This window comes from Phacochoerus africanus, chromosome 3, assembly GCF_016906955.1.
Source record: "Phacochoerus africanus isolate WHEZ1 chromosome 3, ROS_Pafr_v1, whole genome shotgun sequence".
Classification (NCBI taxonomy): Eukaryota; Metazoa; Chordata; class Mammalia; order Artiodactyla; family Suidae; genus Phacochoerus; species Phacochoerus africanus.
Window position 1 is genome coordinate 75,054,084 of NC_062546.1, and position 18,166 is coordinate 75,072,249.

General features: G+C 33.8%; 1 protein-coding gene across 1 annotated transcript in view; it reads left to right on the forward strand.

Annotated features, from left to right (window-relative positions):
• LRP1B (LDL receptor related protein 1B) overlaps nt 1-18,166 on the forward strand; it is a 1,901,444-nt gene that overhangs the window by 1,041,622 nt on the left and 841,656 nt on the right. The window contains exons 8-10 of the mRNA XM_047772014.1: nt 7,995-8,217; nt 11,306-11,477; nt 14,467-14,610. Of these exons, the coding sequence (XP_047627970.1) occupies nt 7,995-8,217; nt 11,306-11,477; nt 14,467-14,610 (539 nt within the window). The remainder of the gene's footprint in view (nt 1-7,994; nt 8,218-11,305; nt 11,478-14,466; nt 14,611-18,166) is intronic.

The window sequence follows — 18,166 nt, forward strand, 5'->3', positions numbered from 1 at the left end:
AAATAATGGTGTGATAAAAAATACAGAATGCCAAAAAAAATTACAGAGTGCCATAAGATTATAGAAGGTAGACCCAGTTGATATTGGAAAAGCAGGAAAGGTCTTTCATGAAAATTGGCATTTAAGTTGAAAACTAAAACCAAGATTGGAATAGCATGGTAGCAATTACTTTCCAGGCTGGGGGCAGGATATGTGAAGTGGAGAGAGGAAGAAAATGTGTGGATTGTTTAAGGAACAGAATGATGGCCAAGGTATTGGAATTTTACAGAAAGATACTCCTCTATGGCTATGTATTAGAAGTGGGGAAATATATCCCTCAATGAAGCTGTAGAGGTTGACGGAGACTAGATCATGTGACCATTGTGGGCAATGTTAAAAATATGTGGCTTTATTCTGATTGTTATCAACAGCTCTGGAAGAGTTTTCTATTACATAATCCACTTTGCAGATGAGTGCTGTCAGTGATATGGCCTATTTGTGAGACTCTCAAAACCAGGAGATATTACAGATAAGAAGACTGTAATATCCTGGAATTAGTTTTGGAGAAGCTACTGATTTTACAGCTACTATTGAGGTTCTTGGTAGAAGCCCACCTTTTCAGTGACTATGGGGAAGGATGCCCTCAAGAGATGCTAAGGTTCATGGAGTTTCAGTAAAGGCAAAGGCTATGGAACAAACATTCGAAGTGTAGTCTTAGGATACTATGGATTTGTGATCATAGAGCAAGAGTTTCAGAGGGCAGATCAGAGGGTCTGGATAGGAAGAGAGAAATTTGGGTCTGTGGATAGGTGTTCTGCTGCCCTGCCCTTTGAGCAGAGACCTGCATAGATAAGGGTGAGCATATTGAAAAAAAATTGCCTTAGATAAAGATAGGTTTATAAGGTTTCAGTTACAGACTGAGAATTAATGGCTGCCTGGGAGTTGAAATATTAGGCCAACTATGTTATTATCTTTCAGGTGGTTAGATTTGGCAGTTGCAGTTTAAATGCAGCAGCCATTGGTGGTAGGAATAAACTAGTGAACCTAAACCGAGTGTCAAGCAGTGCTAAACCAGGGGAAGAGAATGAGTTATTTTTCCCACTGTGTCCCAATCTATATTAAACATCTTGAAATACCTATGTGAGAGATAAAAAGAAATAAGGATAATAATGTGGAAATCTATTTCACCACTTTTTTATCACTCTCTTTTTACAATGGTAGTTTTATTACTTGCTGAATTAACCCCTGGCTCCCAGAATATGGACAATGAAAAACAAATGGAAAGAAAATCCTAAGAAACAAATTTGCTTAAAATAATAAAAAGATGAGTTAGAGGCAGTGTTGGGGTAAAATGGGGATTGATACAGGCTGTATTTGAACTTGTGAGACAGTTTATCCAGCTTGAATTGGGGAAGGACTTTTGGAAATCTATGTCTTTATATATATATATTTTTTTTTTTTAAATGAAGAAAGATAGTTTTTAAAAAAGTTGTCTCATTAATATCCTTCTATGTTTTCATGGGATATGCAGAAAAGAGTTCAGATGCTTTTAATCTGTATTCTTATTATGCATGTATGCCAAAATGAGGCTATATAAGTGTTAATTGTGAATATTCTAAAATGACTGCTTTAGAGTTAACATTTTGATATATAATGTTTCTAAAACAGTATGATTTTTGATTATTCAAAACCTTCAGCACAAGAATTATGTGAATCTTAGAATATTAAACAATGTAATGTTTTACTCATGACATGTTAAATTCTAAGTCCAAAAACCCTCTGAGTCCAGATCACCTGTATAGAGATTCTGGGTAGGATATGGAAACTCCATGTGCTTAGATAACTAAGGATCGGAAGTAGAGATGCACTCCTAGGACCTATAGAATTTCTTGCCCAGGGGTTTCATTTCTTCTTCCACCCCATCTCTCTGTCTTATGACTCTGCTACTTCTATCTTATGCTCTGGTTCTGCTCCTCTCTCAACCAGCCCCCACCCCCATGTCAGCACAGCTGCCCACTAGGTGAGCACCACACTTTTTGTTTTGGGTTATTGAGAGAAAAGATCATAGTCATTCAGCTCAGCCTACCATTTGGTTTCTCTTGGATTACATACCCCCTTGGCCTAATTCCCTATAAACAGGAAAAGGATAATCTAGGCACCTGGGGCTGGCCCTCTCAGGAGAACTAGCCAGGTGGGACCAGGTTTAGGTAAAGAAGGATGGTGAATGAGTAAGCCACATTAACTGACATACCTAATACATTAACATGTCTAGTAGAATTATTAGTGGGAATATTTCCAGAATATAGAGTAGCCAGCTGAGAGCAGGAGTCTGAATGTCAAGTTTAATTTCCTTGTGTTTATGCATGAACTGAAACCAAGTTCAAGAGAGATTTTTCAAACAATGAAAGCAAAAACCCTAACCAAGTAAAAATCAATAAATAACTCTCTGGAACAGTCCTGGCTAGACAGAGAAATAGTGTTTATCATCCACATCCCCTAAGTAGCAGGAGCTAATAGAAATTGAATTTAAACCGCTTATTCCAAAGCCTCATTACTCTTTATTATTCACAATCGAATTTTAGAATTACAATGCTAAATATTTAATATTTTGACTTTAATTCTGAATATAGTTTAATTATTCCATATAATATAGAAAATCGCTTTCTCATTCATTTTTTTGTGTTCACAATGGAAGAAAAAATAAAGTTGTATAGCTATTGATGCTATTCAATAACAGTTATTTTTATTTTTAAAACAAGACTGAAAAATGAAGTTCCTATTGTAATCCTCCCTAATGAAAATACATATTATCTTTTGCATGAAATGTAAAGATATGAAGTTCTACATAGTTAAATATGACTAATAAACATGGAGGGTTTGCTAGGCCATAATCAGAACAATGATATATTTTAATCTAGCAATACATGACCTTCTAGTTGTATGTCTCACTCCCTTATCATCTAATTCTTAACCAAAATCTTGTTGTGTAACATCATTTTCAAGCAGTTAAAATGGATGGTAAATAGTTTGACTGGGAGAACTCTGAAATATCTAAATTGTGTCATTAAACCATAACCAAAATGTTAGGGGTAAGAATGGTGACACAAAACCAAAGTTGACTATTCAGTTAAGGGGTGCAAATGGGGCTCTGATATGTTTAAATTCCCCTTTATCCTTTTGGACCAAGTATGAAAGTATGGGAGCATCACTGGAAGTGGGTATCACTGAGAAAGCTGTCTTATTTTTATCTGCTAAAGAAAAAAGGATGCAGGTTTTAAGATGTCAGTCTGTTTAACAATTGCTTTGCTTTAATGTGTGGGGATGACTGGGACCATAACTGTAAGCACAGTGTTCTACCATTGTCGGTGAGTGCTCCCTTTGTGACTTTTGAATTATTCAGGCAAGTTTACCAACAATACTCAAAGTTTCTTCCTAGCCTCAGTGGTATAAAACTTATATATCTGTAGTAAAACAGGGCTACTCATGTAATCAACAAAGATTCAGATAAAATCAGTTCCTCATGTTAGATGAGCCAAAAGAACAGACTCCTTCCTATTTCCTATAGCTGCTGAATTACAGTTAGGAAGAATAATTAAGAGTTTGAAAGGAATGTTCCTGTCCTTTATGAACAAATAGTTAAACATATCTTAGAGGCAGCATTTGGAATATTGTTTAATTTTAAGTTTAAGTTTTGTGTTAGTGGAAAATGAATAGAATGGCATTCAAAAAAATAAGAAGAAATAAGAGAATGCAATCTCAGTTTAATTTCTTCTTTTTATTCTGGAGAATAATCGATACCACAGGAAAGACCAGGGAAAGAAGAAATGTCAATATTGCAATCCTGAGGGGATGGACATAGGACAAATTGGGGAATGGTTTCCATCATCCACTATGAGTTTGACACAGAGAGTGCTATATGAGGGCTGTGCTGCACTAGAAGCAGCAAAAAAGATACTTGGTTCCTGGTGGGAGAAGATGCTGAAAGGGTGACAGAGAACCCTGGAAAGTAATAGAGTTAAGTGTTCAGAAAACACTGAATAAGATCTCACTAAATGAGATGTCAAATCACCATCTGTGCTTCTTTTGGGAGGAATTTCTAGGGTAGAGTATAGGCTTGCCCATGGTTTCTAAGCCAGGGGCAGAAAACAATCAAGTACAAAGCTATTGTATTTCAGTTCAAAAAGTATAACAATCTAATTATGAGAGAAATCTGGCAAACTAAAAATAGGGATATTCTTCAAAACAACTCGTCTTAACATTTTAGAAATGGTAACTTGATCAACAACAAAAGAAGGTTGAAGAACTATTCAAAATGTAAGGAGTCTAGAGAGAAAAAACAATTAAGTGTACTATATGATGCTGAATTGTATTCTAAATTAGAGGAAAATAATTTTTACAATATAGAACATTATTGGTCAATAGGTAAAATTTGAGTAAAAACTATACTATTAAAAGTATTAAATTTCAATAGGTGTGCTATGGTTATACAAGAGAATGTCTTCATACTTAGGAGATGCAGGATGAAATTTTAGATGAATAGGGTCATCATGTCTGCAATTTATTGTCAAATGGTTCAGACAGTACTAGAAATAGCCAGGGGAATAAAAGGTAAATAACAGGTGAATCTAGGTGAAGGGTATAGACATTCATTCTACAATTCTTACTTTTCTATAAGTTTGGAATTATTTCAAAATAATGTGTTAGAAAAAGGCATGAGAAATATATGTACTATATCTCTGAAAAAGGCTAACCATGTGAACGTCAAACCTGTTTCAACTGTAAAATAGAAGTTATCTGACCCCTTCTCACAGGTAATTATTTTTGTATAACAATTCTTTTACTTAAAAATATATTTACTACTATAATCAATTTAAACCTCTTATTTATTGCTAATAATTAAGAATATAGGATTTGGTTATTAGATGTAACTCTGAGATAAACATTGGCATGTATTTCAACGATGTTTGACATATATTGATAAATCACTTTCTAAAAGAGTTGTTGGTATGCTTTTAAATTTATTTTAATTTTCTGTAGCTATGGTCATACTATATCTCCAATCTTTTACAGACCTTCTTTTCTCTCATAAGTAATTATTAAGATTGGTGAGACAATGGGATTAACAGAACAAATTTTCCTTTTTTTCCTAAAATTTGGACAAATATTTGATAGTTAAGAAAATAGCGATTTTTTTAACCCAGCTACACCTATATCACAAATGAAATCTAATTAGGTTTTAGATAATTAAATCTTCACCTTTTATTTATAATTATAGTAGCAGCCTGTCTCAATTAAAGACTTCCCTGAGAATGATGCTTTTCTCTATAATAGTAAGAGACAATTTTAAACTAAAATTAAATAGTAGTAAAACAAGCAAAGAAATTTCTACATGATCATGTGACTATGAATATTTATGCCTTGAAGACTTATGGATTTAGTGCCATTATCCTGGAGAACTCTTCCATTTCTTGCATTTTGATTGTGAGGGAACAGAGCTCATCATAGTCAACATTCTTAAATCTGAGAATGTTCAATTTTGTGTAAAGACCAAACTGTATCTCCACTGGGCACTAGTTATTCCACTCTGTGCTGGGGGTTCCAGTGGCAAATTGTTTGCTGTTTCTTCTAGCTCAATGCCATTTCATATACCCAAAGTTCTCCTGTTCTTTTAATTTGATACTTCTATTAAACAGTAAAATTTTGATGAATCATATATTTATCCTTTCATAATTTAGCTTAAGCTCATTCAGATATAGAGTTTACTCAATGAGGTTTATTATGACCTGAAATAAATATGATAATCACTTGAATAATTCTTGCAATATTAGGCCAATATCACTGAAAATATTTTTGGACAAATTATTTACATTTTCCTGACCTCCATTATCATCTGGTGCACTCTTCCTCCCTAACTAAACTTCTCAAACAGAAATACCAAAAATTATTTTAACCAATACCAATTCAATGACATATTCTTGATCTGTGTTATTATTTTTTAAATGATTGACCCAGCCAGCCACTACATTACTTTTTATCTTGGAACTTTTCTCCCTTGGGTCTCAATAAGATAGCTCTTTGACCATAGCTCTGATCTTATTTGGTCTTCTTTCTCCAACAACAGGCTTCCAAAGTTGTTGTCTCGGCACCCTCCTCTTTTTTTTTTTTTTTCTTTAGGATTATATCTAATTAAGTCATCTCAAGATGACTTGAGAGAAGTTCTCATTTCCATCCTCATCTTCCATCTTCAGATCATGTGGATAGTTGCAATTGACTACTTAATATCACTACCTATACATGGTCCATTTGTAACACAATGTATAAACATAGTGTGCCAAAGTCTCCAACTTTCCATCCCAAAGCCAAGCTACTTGCACTCACATATATTTAGTTTTGTGAAATGGACCAGTCATAAAATGAAACTGTGAAAGGACATCTATTTTGGTATGAGGTGAGGAAGTAATGTCCTTATAATAGCAATAGTGTGCAGTGTTCTACAGTGAACAAGAGGGAAAATGGGTAATATTCCTAATAGCAACTTAACTTGAGATAACTACAAACAAATTGATTGACAGGTGAAGAAAGAGGAGATGAAACATGGAATCCGAAGATATGGTGATAGAAATGAGATAGTGATAAAGATGAGACAGAGAGACAGAAAGAGAACTCATGAGCTAGTACAGGAGTAGAATTTTGTTTACCATAGTAACAACACATAGCCCCATAAGCCCTTTAATTTATTCTTCGCTAGACTCCAAAACTCTTCACCTGAATGGCATGTCACCTGAAAAATAAATTTTAACTTATGGTGATAAATTGATCTCTCAACAATACTGGAGGAATACATACTCATAATAAAATACGACTCACATTATCACAGACCAGTATGCATTAACATTTAAAAATTAGTCAAAGCCTCCTAGAGCAGAAAGAGCTAAATTAAAGTTTAAATAATACTCTTGAGCCTGAAAGATACCTCATACTGTTAGATAATGCAGCGACGTTGGGAAAAGTAACTAAAAACTCATTCACCAAGTTGGTAAAATCAAATATTCTATTCTCTAGGTAATCTTAATATTGCTCAGTCACTGTAAATCAGATTATTCTTGAGATTGTATTTAAGTCAAGGCAAAATGGCCTTCTATTTACAAATGTAATTTACTCTCATGAGTAGGTAATCTTGTTAAAATATTGTCAAGTTAATTGAAATTGATTTGTGTTTACTAAACATAGTGAATACTAATCAAATATTAGACACTGAAGTGTTAGAGGAGTTTAAACCTTTGACAGATGCTGTGGGTGCTTCATAGAAGGATTTCTTGTCTCAGAAGTCATCATTGCTTTTCAGCCTTTTCTTCAAAATATAAAAAGAGAAAATAAAAAGAAATGACCTGCATTTCCTTTATGAAATTGTGTGAATTGGGAAGATTTGGGATTGGTTGGGGGGGATTATTTATGTTTCATTTCCAGTGTTACAAACATCACATTTGTTTTTCCATCTGCTTAATTCCATTCCAGTTTTTCTATTCTCTACCACTCATAGTGTCATTGAGCTCTACATAATAGCTTCTATAGGAGACTGACATTACCAGGCAATTTGAAAAGTAGGTTGAAGATAAAGCCGGATAGCTCACATTTCCTGGCCTTGTGACTTGGCTCCCTTCTGAAACTTATTTCAAATAGGCTGCACACATATCCTGTGGTATATGTAGACAGACCCTGCAAGGCTTAAGGAAACATTTCCCCTAATACAAAAATAAACCCACTAGCATCATCCGTTTGGGGGAAATTTTACAGTTGTTAGTAAACCTGCTCCCTTATGCCCTGCAATATTCATTAGCAGATTTCTCTGTTTATGAGTGATATTATATAGAAATGAATATGGGAAGGTAACAGATGTAACCACTGAAATAAATTAGAAGGAAAAGTTTTTTTTTGTTTTTTTTTTCCTTTTTACAGATGGTTCTGTTGAATATGCTTCCCCGCCTCCACTTTAACAGTTGTTTTTCTTTCAACAGAAAACTTTTCTTTACGGACTACGGGAATGTGGCCAAAGTGGAGCGCTGTGACATGGATGGGATGAACAGAACAAGGATAATTGATTCTAAGACAGAGCAGCCAGCTGCACTGGCACTAGACCTAGTCAACAAATGGGTTTACTGGGTAGATCTTTACTTGGATTATGTGGAGGTAGTGGACTATCAAGGAAAAAATAGACATACTATCATTCAAGGCAGACAAGTAAGTACATTTGGTTAAAAAAGGCAGCTAAGGTCATGAAGTGAATATTGTCATACTAAAGAGAAGACTGAAAATTGCAATGTTGAAAATTTCTTATCGAGTCAAACTGCAATGGTCCATAAAAACTATGATACATTTCATCTATGGAAGGATGTTTTTCTTTACAGTGTACTCCATAATCCTGGGGGTGCCTCTCTCTCCCTCTTCCCCCTGATAAAAAAAAAAGGCACCCAAAAATCCCAACACAAATAAATCAGAAATAATAAACACAACCGAAAATGCTACACTAGTAAGAAAGACAAATATTAGAATAGGACTGATGTTATGACCTACTTACTAAAAACTAATTTAAATAGTTCATTTGTAAGAAACTGGAATATCCTCTGTCCATGCAGCATTGGAGATATTTTGCTAACAAAGCGAATGCCTGCTCACAAAATTATCCTTATTGTTTTTAATAGGTTGAATTTAATGTTGTCTCCTGATGTATTTAAAACTTCCTAAAGTAGAATTTTGCGAGCCACCAAGGTCAAAACAAGTTTTTGCAAATAACATTCAATAAATACCTGAAGGAGATCTCTAAGTGTAAATGAGAGTTATTCACTAGCATATTTTAAAATTCCATTTTACCTCACTTATCACACTAATTTCATGTGAGATTCTCATTCTATGGAACTGTGTGACTCACTTTACTTTCTTTTTGCAATGCAAGGCATGGATATTCTGTAATAATTTCGTAAAGTTACTTTTCCTTTATAATCACCTTTTAACAATGAAGTATCTTCCCTTTTGTAGCAGATAAACAAATGCACTAATCTAGGTGGTTCAAAAAACTGGGTCCAATATTAGAGGTGAGGCCACTTATATCTCTCACCTTCAACTGCCCTCAGAACTTTGATTTCTTTGGCAATTTTTAGTTACAGCCTTAGAGTACCTAGTCTCTAAAATTATTATGATGGACCTCCTTGGTTTGTGTATGTCATTAATATTTTAAACCTTGAAATAAGGATAAGTAATCCAAATGATCTTCCTCATGACTATTTTTAAAAGTATTTAATGTCTGAAGTTTTAAATTATCCTTTTCTATTTCTATTGCCTGTGCTTTACTGGTTTCCCAAACATTTGCTTAATATACCACTAAGTAATCCAACATAGATACAATTTTTAAAGCATTTGTCCTGTACAAATGCTTTTGTTTAAAGCACAGAATTGGCAAGATTTCCTAAATAGAAAATTTTGTGATTTTGTTCTGTAATTTTTTTTTATAGTCAAACTATATACACCTTCCTAAATTCTCTTAACTCCAGATCTGTACTAAAAGTGCCTTAAAAGTTCAATATAACGTCAAAGAATAGTGACAAGTTCTTTTTCATCAAACTCTCTACAATAAATCAATAAACAAATCTACCATACCCTGGTCCAGAACCATTTTTAATTAAGTATAATACAAGGAATGCCCAAAGGAGTGTGCCTAGCTGTGCTTTTGTATGATAAAGTCAGTATATTCACTCTTCCTCTACTCAAGGACAGCTTTCCATGACTTCAAGGTGGCTATTCCTCTCCACCATCCCCAAGACCTCTGCCAAAGAGGGCAGTTAACTATTGACTGTAAAGTGTCATAGAGAGCAGATTCACCAATTCCATTTTCATTATGAATATACTTTGCAAAAATGCAATTTCTAGGTAAAAGGCTGATGTTTTATTTAAGATTATTCCAAATTATGATTTTTTTTTTTTTTTGCTTTTTATGGTTGCCTGTGTGGCATATGAAAGTTCCCAGGCTAGGGGTCAAATCAGAGCTGCAGATGCCAGCCACAGCAACAGCCACAGCAATGCAAGATCTGAGCAGTGTCTGCAACCTACGCCATAGTTCGTGGCAATGCCAGATCCTTAACCCATTGAATGAGGCCAGGGATCAGGCTTCATCCTCATGGATACTAATTGGGTTTATAACCTGCTGAGACACAACAGAAACTCCTCCAAATATGTGATTGTTATTTTTTATTATTGTGAATGCTGGGGCAAAAATTAGTCTAAACATAAGCTGTGTTTTTTTTTTTTTTAATGGGGTTTTCAAATGCACTTTCTCAGCAATCCTTTCACAGGTAAAGTTGTTCTTTTATAGATGCTATATATCCAGGACTATATGAACAAGTAGCTCATAAAAAATATCTCAAATTTTATATAACAGTGCCATAAGCATATTATTGAATATGCCTAAGGTTTAGTTCTCGCCTTTGAAAAGTGCCTACTGAACATGCTTTATTCCTCTTTAAAAAAAAAAAAATTTTAATGAAAACTTCATTAACAGGTTTACCAGATACCACCATAAATTTTGTAAGGTTCCCTTCCATCATAAGACACCAAATATTCTCTTAGGCCTCTTTAGTCCTAATAAAAATATATGTCCTTGAGTTAAAGTACTATTTTTGTCATATACAGTAAAGGCAATATATTGGCAAGGGATATAGCTTCACTGTGTGCTAAGGGATAGGACAGCAGGCTTTTCCAAAATTACGTATCATTTTAAATAAGCACAGAATACCAATATATGTTTTCCCTCCACATGAGAGGATCTTTGACCTACCACAGTCCTGTATGGTATGAGCTTTAAAAAGTGTTGGGTTGTATACCTGTTGAAATTAATACAACATTGAAAATCAACTATGTTTCAAGTAATTTTTTTTGAAAAAGAGTAAAAAAATTAAAAAATAAAGTCTTGTCCTCACAAAAAAGTGTTGAAAGTATGGGAGTATTTTTGTTTGTTTATCCTTTAAATGAAAAATATTTTATTAGCCTCTCTTTTTCAAATGAGAGAATGAAGACAGGGGAGCTAAACATATTTTCTTAATGAAACATGAATAAAATTCTCTCCCATACATTCAGAACTGCTTTATCCACTACTGCATAATGTTTTATTCTCAGAGAAAAATGTTAAACTTAGTGAAAAGTTTGAGAGAAAGTAAATAATATTCTTGTGACTTTCCTATGATGGAAATTTTCCACAATGGTATATAGCGATCATTTTTTTCTTTAATGTCCAAAGCAACATAATTAGAAATCATAGTTATTTTTGCCTCCTTTATAGGTCAAACATCTTTATGGTATAACTGTGTTTGAAGACTATTTGTATGCAACCAACTCTGATAACTTCAATATAATTAGGATAAACCGATTTAATGGCACTGATAATCATTCATTCATTAAAATGGAAAATGCTCGAGGAATTCGAATCTATCAAAAAAGAACTCAACCAACAGGTAAGACACAAGACTTCTTCATAGCCTTAAGAATGGAGAATTAAATGGGGATATGGTCCTTGTACCTTTGTTTGGCATTAAAGTGGGTGAGTCATAAATTCCATGTTTTGATAGGAAAAGTATATATGTCTGCATCATAAAATGGAATAGAGCTTCCTTCCCAAATCTAAATGACAAATTGTGCAGTGCCTAATGAGTCATTTCTACAACCATAGAATTGAAATGATGCTAGATTTAAATTCAGAAAAATACTTTCACTCTTGATGTATGTGCATAAGGAAACCCAGATTCTATGATGCTAGAGAATATTTTTTTACATTGTTCTAGGAAACAAATTTCAAATCAGGACTTTCTTGCAGTATTGGGTCTCTTGACAATATCCCAGTCATTCCTTAACACATGTTAATTAAAAATTAATTTTTATTAGAAAGCTGCAACATTTCAAAATATTTCTCAAAAACACACAAAAATGGTTTTGCATAGTAAGTGTTCACCAATACAGTTTAGGTTTAATCATATGTAGAATAATGTAACATACAAAACTACCATTATCCTTTTGTACTTCAAATTAAAACTAATTTAGAATGATATAACTATTAACATAAATTCAGTTTAGGCAATGTATTGTCACATATGCATTTACCAGAAATTCTGTTTGGAATTCTGTAGATAATCTTATGAGAGTTTCATATTAGGATTTATTTATTCACCAATTATTCATTGACCATTTACTATGTACCAGGAACTATACTATGTACATTGGGAATACAGTGGTGAATAAAACAGACCAAAACATTATTGCCTTTATGAGATTTGCACTGTTGAAGAGAAGACACAATTAAAAAAAAAGTACATTGTTATATTAGAAGATAGTAAGTCTGATGGAGAAAAATAAAGCAGATGACTGTCAGGAGTGGTGGTAGTTTGCAATTTTATATTGAATGGTCAGAGGAAGTCCCATTGAAAATATAAAGTTGAATGAAAACTTGAAGTAATTAAAGGAGAGAGGCAGGTAGAAAAATGAGCATGCACAAAAAACCATGAAGAGCATGCTTAGATTGTTCCAAGAAACCCATATGTCTAGAGCAGAGAAGACAAGGAGAAGAGAAGTAAGCAATTAAGTTGGAGAAAAGGAGAAGGACCATAACAAATAGGTACCTGCAGACACTCATAAAAGCTTTTCCTTATACTTTTCATGAGACGGGGGAGTACTTAGGAAGCATTTAGCTGAGAAAGCAGTTTCATAATCTGACTGACCCTTTAAAGGAATTGCTATGACTACCGTACTAACAATAGGCTGTGAGCGTGGAGGGTGGAACGTTAGGATGGTGGAGTGGACCAAGATGGCAGCAGTGAAGGTTGCAAAATCCATTAGACTCAGGATATATTTGAAGGTATAGCCAACAGGATTTCCTAATGGATTTAATGTGGGTTGTCAATTAAAAACAAAACAAAACAAAAAAAGAGGCAAGGATGATAACAATGTTTTGAGCTGAGCAATGGGAATAATTGAGTTATTTTTTGAGACTGGGAAAACTAAGATTTTGGGCAAAGAAAGAAAGTATATTTTTACATGCTATTTTGAATGTCAGTCATAAATTCAGGTGGAGCTATAAAGGAGATTTTTGAATATCCAAGTCTGGAGTTGAGGGGGAAGTCTAAGCTGGACATAGCAATTTGAGAGTCATTGGCATGCAGATGACATTAAAGCCAAGAAAATGGATGTGATCACTAAGGAAATAATTATTGATGGGGAAAAGAAAAGTGACAAATAAAGGACACCAGGACATTCCAACAATAAGTCAAAGACAATAGGAGGAACCAAAAGAGGAGACTGAAAAGAAACTTAAGTCCAATTGGCCCATCCTCATAGGGATCTGACAAGAAGTGTTTTGTGGTGAAAAGAATGTCTGGTGAGAGTGATCTGAGAAAGATAGGAAGGAAAGAAATTGTAGAAAATGAGCAGTGCTAACTAAAAAGTGCTCTGGAGAAAAGACTTGTGGCTGCCTGATGGGAGGGGGAGGGAGTGGGAGGGATCGGGAGCTTGGGCTTATCAGACACAACTTAGAATAGATTTACAAGGAGATCCTGCTGAGTAGCATTGAGAACTTGGTCTAGATACTCATGTTGCAACAGAAGAAAGGGTGGGGGAAAAAAATGTAATTGTAATGTATACATGTAAGGATAACCTGATCCCCTTGCTGTACAGTGGGAAAATAAAAAAAATTTAAAAAAATAAATAAATAATAAATAAATAAATAAATAAAAAGTGTTCATGTTAGGTAGAACAGGAAATGGGAAGCTAATTAAAGGATTGTATAGGAATTAATGTTAAAAGTAAGATTTTTCCCCAAGATGCAGAAATAATGGCACATTTGTATGCTGATGGGCATGATCCAATGAAGAGAGCAAAAGTAACAATGAAAGTGGAAAAGTGGAGAGTTGCTAAGTCGGTGAGAGGAGATGTGATCTAGTATAGAAATGGAGTGAGATTAGAAAATAAAAGCAACACTTGTGTGAAAAAAATAGTTAAACTACATTTCAGTTTTCATTTAGACATGAGGAATACAAAGAGAAGATGGTATATAGTTTTCAAAAGCATGTAAATTTTTAGTACTAAAAGAAAATTGTCATATTATTCATCACGATTCCAAGTAATAGTGATTGAAAAGAAATATAATTACAATAATACATAATATTTCACTGATATTATTCCTATTACAGCAAAATAATGCTTTATTAATATAAAAGCATTTTATCTTCTCAGAATTTTTTTAAATATAGCCTTCAGAGGATTTTAGCAAATCTCTGCTTTTCTTTTTCAATAGGGTTTAAACTCTTTTCCAGCTGATTATGATACTAAATAGGTGAATACATAGATTCTTTCTAGGATTCCCTCTTCCTGCACTTTAAAAGTTTTAGAATACTGATGTACATAATTATCTTGTCTTTGGAGAATTTCAAACATGCTGTTTTTTATTTGTTGTAGTCAGAAGCCATGCATGTGAAGTGGATCCATATGGAATGCCGGGGGGATGTTCACACATCTGTCTGCTCGGCAGCAGTTACAAAACACGGACCTGTCGCTGCAGGACTGGCTTCAACTTGGGAAGTGATGGCAGGTCATGCAAAAGTATGTTATTAAAAATCAAACATTTGCCAACAGCTACTGCTTCAAAAGATGGTTCTTAGTATTAATTAGGAGCATCAACATCAATAATAACATGAGACTTCATCAGGTCAAATTTGCCTATGTTTTTATACCAGCCATTTTTCTCAAAACCTGTATTTTGTTTTTGTTTTTTTTTTTTCCTTTTATATGTGTGTGATAATGTGAATGAGAAACCTGATTGTGCTATAGAGTCACTAAATTTATGGATCTTTGGGAAACATACTTTACGAAAGCTTTTTAGGAAAATACTTTCCTTAATTCCCTAAAGAGTATTTTTGGTCTATGAGCTTGAGTTGTTGGTTGACCATATTTTCTCTTTTCTGAAGCAAGATGCTGCTTCTAGTAATAGGTGTGTTGTTTAGCCCAACAGGAATCAATATAAAGTAATACTTCACCTTATCCAGCATTGAGGGGTAAAATTCATTTCATCATTTCATTTTCCAGGTAACTGGAGCTATACTAATTAAATATCCATCTCTTTAAAGATTGTGTTGAAAACCTTTCTAGTAGTTAGATATATCTTTGTTTTATTTTTGATATATGCTAGAATAATTAAGCTTCTTTACTTAATAAGTAATAAATATTTTCCCTACATAGCTTTTATTACATTTAAACTTTTGCTCAAAAATTAGTTCAGTTCTTTACTTGGTGTCTTTGTAATCAGATATAGTACTATTAATGACCCTCATAGAAATGGTGTCCATGTGGAGAATGTTAGTTTTTAAATGTCCTGCAAATAACATAATTTTTATGGTTATGATGATTCTTTTATACAGTGTCTATTTTGTCTCTCTTTCGTCATAGTCTTTTATTTCTGTCTGCTTCCTTTCTGGAACTCTCCCACCATCTCTTAATTTCTTATATGCTTTCTGAGGACTATGAAATGAGACGACTAAATTTGTTTTAATTTTAAGGCTAAGTGGTTAGAATTTATAGTATAAATACTTTAAAATCGAGAACCTAAGAGGCTTAACTATGATAAAATATATGCATTTTAGTTTTTTTTAATTATTTCTAACTTTCTTTTAAATGCTATGAATATAAAGACTAACTCTCAAGTTTAAGAAATCCTCTGGATAACTTAAGGCACTGTGTGAGAAACCTCAAGATGGAAGTGTGTGTATGTGTTTGTGTGTATGTGTGTATTGTGTCATAAAACTCAAGATAGAAGTGTGTGTGTAACCAGCCTTTAAACTGCTCTGGTTACCACTTGGAAAGTGATGGTATGCCATGCAAAAATGCAGTCATGGACATTAATGGATACATATGTGCATGCTTATATATAAATGCATATATATATGCCATAAGAAAAAGTGTAAGATCAGCATAAGCTTCAGTCACCCTTAATGTAGTGATCCATCAGAATACATTTATGTTTACATTAACAGAAACAATTCTAGCTATTTTAAGCAGAAAGCGTCAAACACAAATAGATAAGTGCTTATAAAATCATTGAGAAGCCTGATGCAGCAGCTTCTAGACTAGGTCCTTATAATATTTCTCGAAAATATCACAAGCTAGACTAGCTTAAAGCTGGAACTCCTGGCACAATCCGAAGGTAGAGCACTGAAAAGCTACAAATGGCAATGGTAACTTCAAAAATGCATGATTTTAGCTGAGATATAGGGATCAGGAAATTTGCACCACAGCTATTATCTTCAGAAATAATAGGTCATACTAAACAAAGTGAAACAACAAAAAGACACCATTTCCTTGCCTCTTAATACACACAAAGGAAGAAGACTGATGAGGGAAAATTCAGTTTATCCATTAGATAAAAAGCAGCAGAAGCAGCAAAATATGATCTCATTTCCATATTCCAGATTCAAGCTAGTACAACTGCTTTTAAGGACTTAAATCAAAACCAGAGCCATGGCTATATCAGTATCTGTGAAATCCAATTTTTAGTTTTCACTCGCATATGGTACGGGAAAATGTACTAGAAGAAACAGGTACAGAATAACTGAAAAAAAGTGACTGAATTAAACAGTGGGGAAAATAGTTACCATTCTTATTTAAAATCTACTTGCGCACACACATACCTGCACGTATGTTAAACCAGTGAAGTACCAGGTTAACAAATTACCAATTAAAGTTAAAACTACAAGAAAAAATTCCCATTGTGGCTGAGTGGTAATGAAACTGACTAGTATCCATGAGGATGCAGGTTTGGTCCCTGGCCTCACTCAAAGGGTTAAGACTCTGGCATTGCAGTGAGCTGTGGTGTAGGTCACAGAAAAGGTTCAGATCTGGTGTTGCTGTGTCTGTGGCGTAGGCTGTCAGCTGCAGCTATAATTCAGTTCCTAGCCTGGGAACTTTTATTGCCACAGGTATGGCCCTAAAGAGCAAGAAACCAACCAACAAAACAAAACAAAAAAAAAAACAAGCAAAAATTAATGTTAGCAAAAACAGGTATAGTAAAACAAGCCTTCTTGTAGATTGCTAATAAAACTGGAAATCAATACACTATTGGAAAGGTATTTGATAGTACATAACAAAAGGCATAAAACTGTTAACATCCTTTAACAAGTTATCCCACTTTTTCTTTTTATTTGTCTTTTTTCCATTTCTAAGGCCTCTTTCACGGCATATGGAGGTTCCCAGGCTAGGGGTTAAATCGGAGCTGTAGCAGCCAGCCTACGCCAGAGCCACAGCAATGCAGGATCTGAGCCACATCTGCAAACTACACCACAGCTCACAGCAATGACAGATCCTTAATCCACTGAGCAAGGCCAGGGATCAAACCCGCAACCTCATGGTTCCTAGTCAGATTCGTTAACCACTGAGCCACGATGGGAACTCCAGTTATCCCACTTTTGATTGAAGAAATTCATTGTAAATATATGTAAAAAAACTAAAAACCCAGAAACAATCTAAATATCCTACAATCAGTAACTAGATGACTATATAATATTGCCTTCTAGCAGGCAACATGATGCTACCATTGAAAAGAATGTTTTGAAGACTTTTAATGACTCAACAAAATATCATTATATTTTTAAAATTAAGTACTAAAATGTATATATAAGATCCCAATTTTTAAAAATCAAAGTATCTATTCATATAAAGTTGATAGGAAATACTCAGGAATGCTAATTTTCAATTGATTTGCTCTACTTTTATATAATATGAAATAGAATTTTTAAAGAAAATAAAAATAGACACTGAGAGATAGTGAGGTTAATGAGGAAGAGGGATGTTAATATTCTTTACCTAGTAATTCCATTTCTGGAAATGTATACTAAGAGATCATCTAAGAAAACATATAAAATGATAGGTTGGGAAAATGCTTATCTCGGTATCATTATAATAATGAAAAGATAAAACCAACGGGATCATCCTTTGGTGGATTATCACATTATACTGATCATACTGAAGGAATATAAGACAAAAATAATAGAATACAAAATTATAGCCACTTCTGTATAAGTGTGCATTAGAAAAATACCTAGATAAATTAAAATTGAATTAGTCATACAAAAGATTATAATATAGCAATAAAAATGAATGAACATTG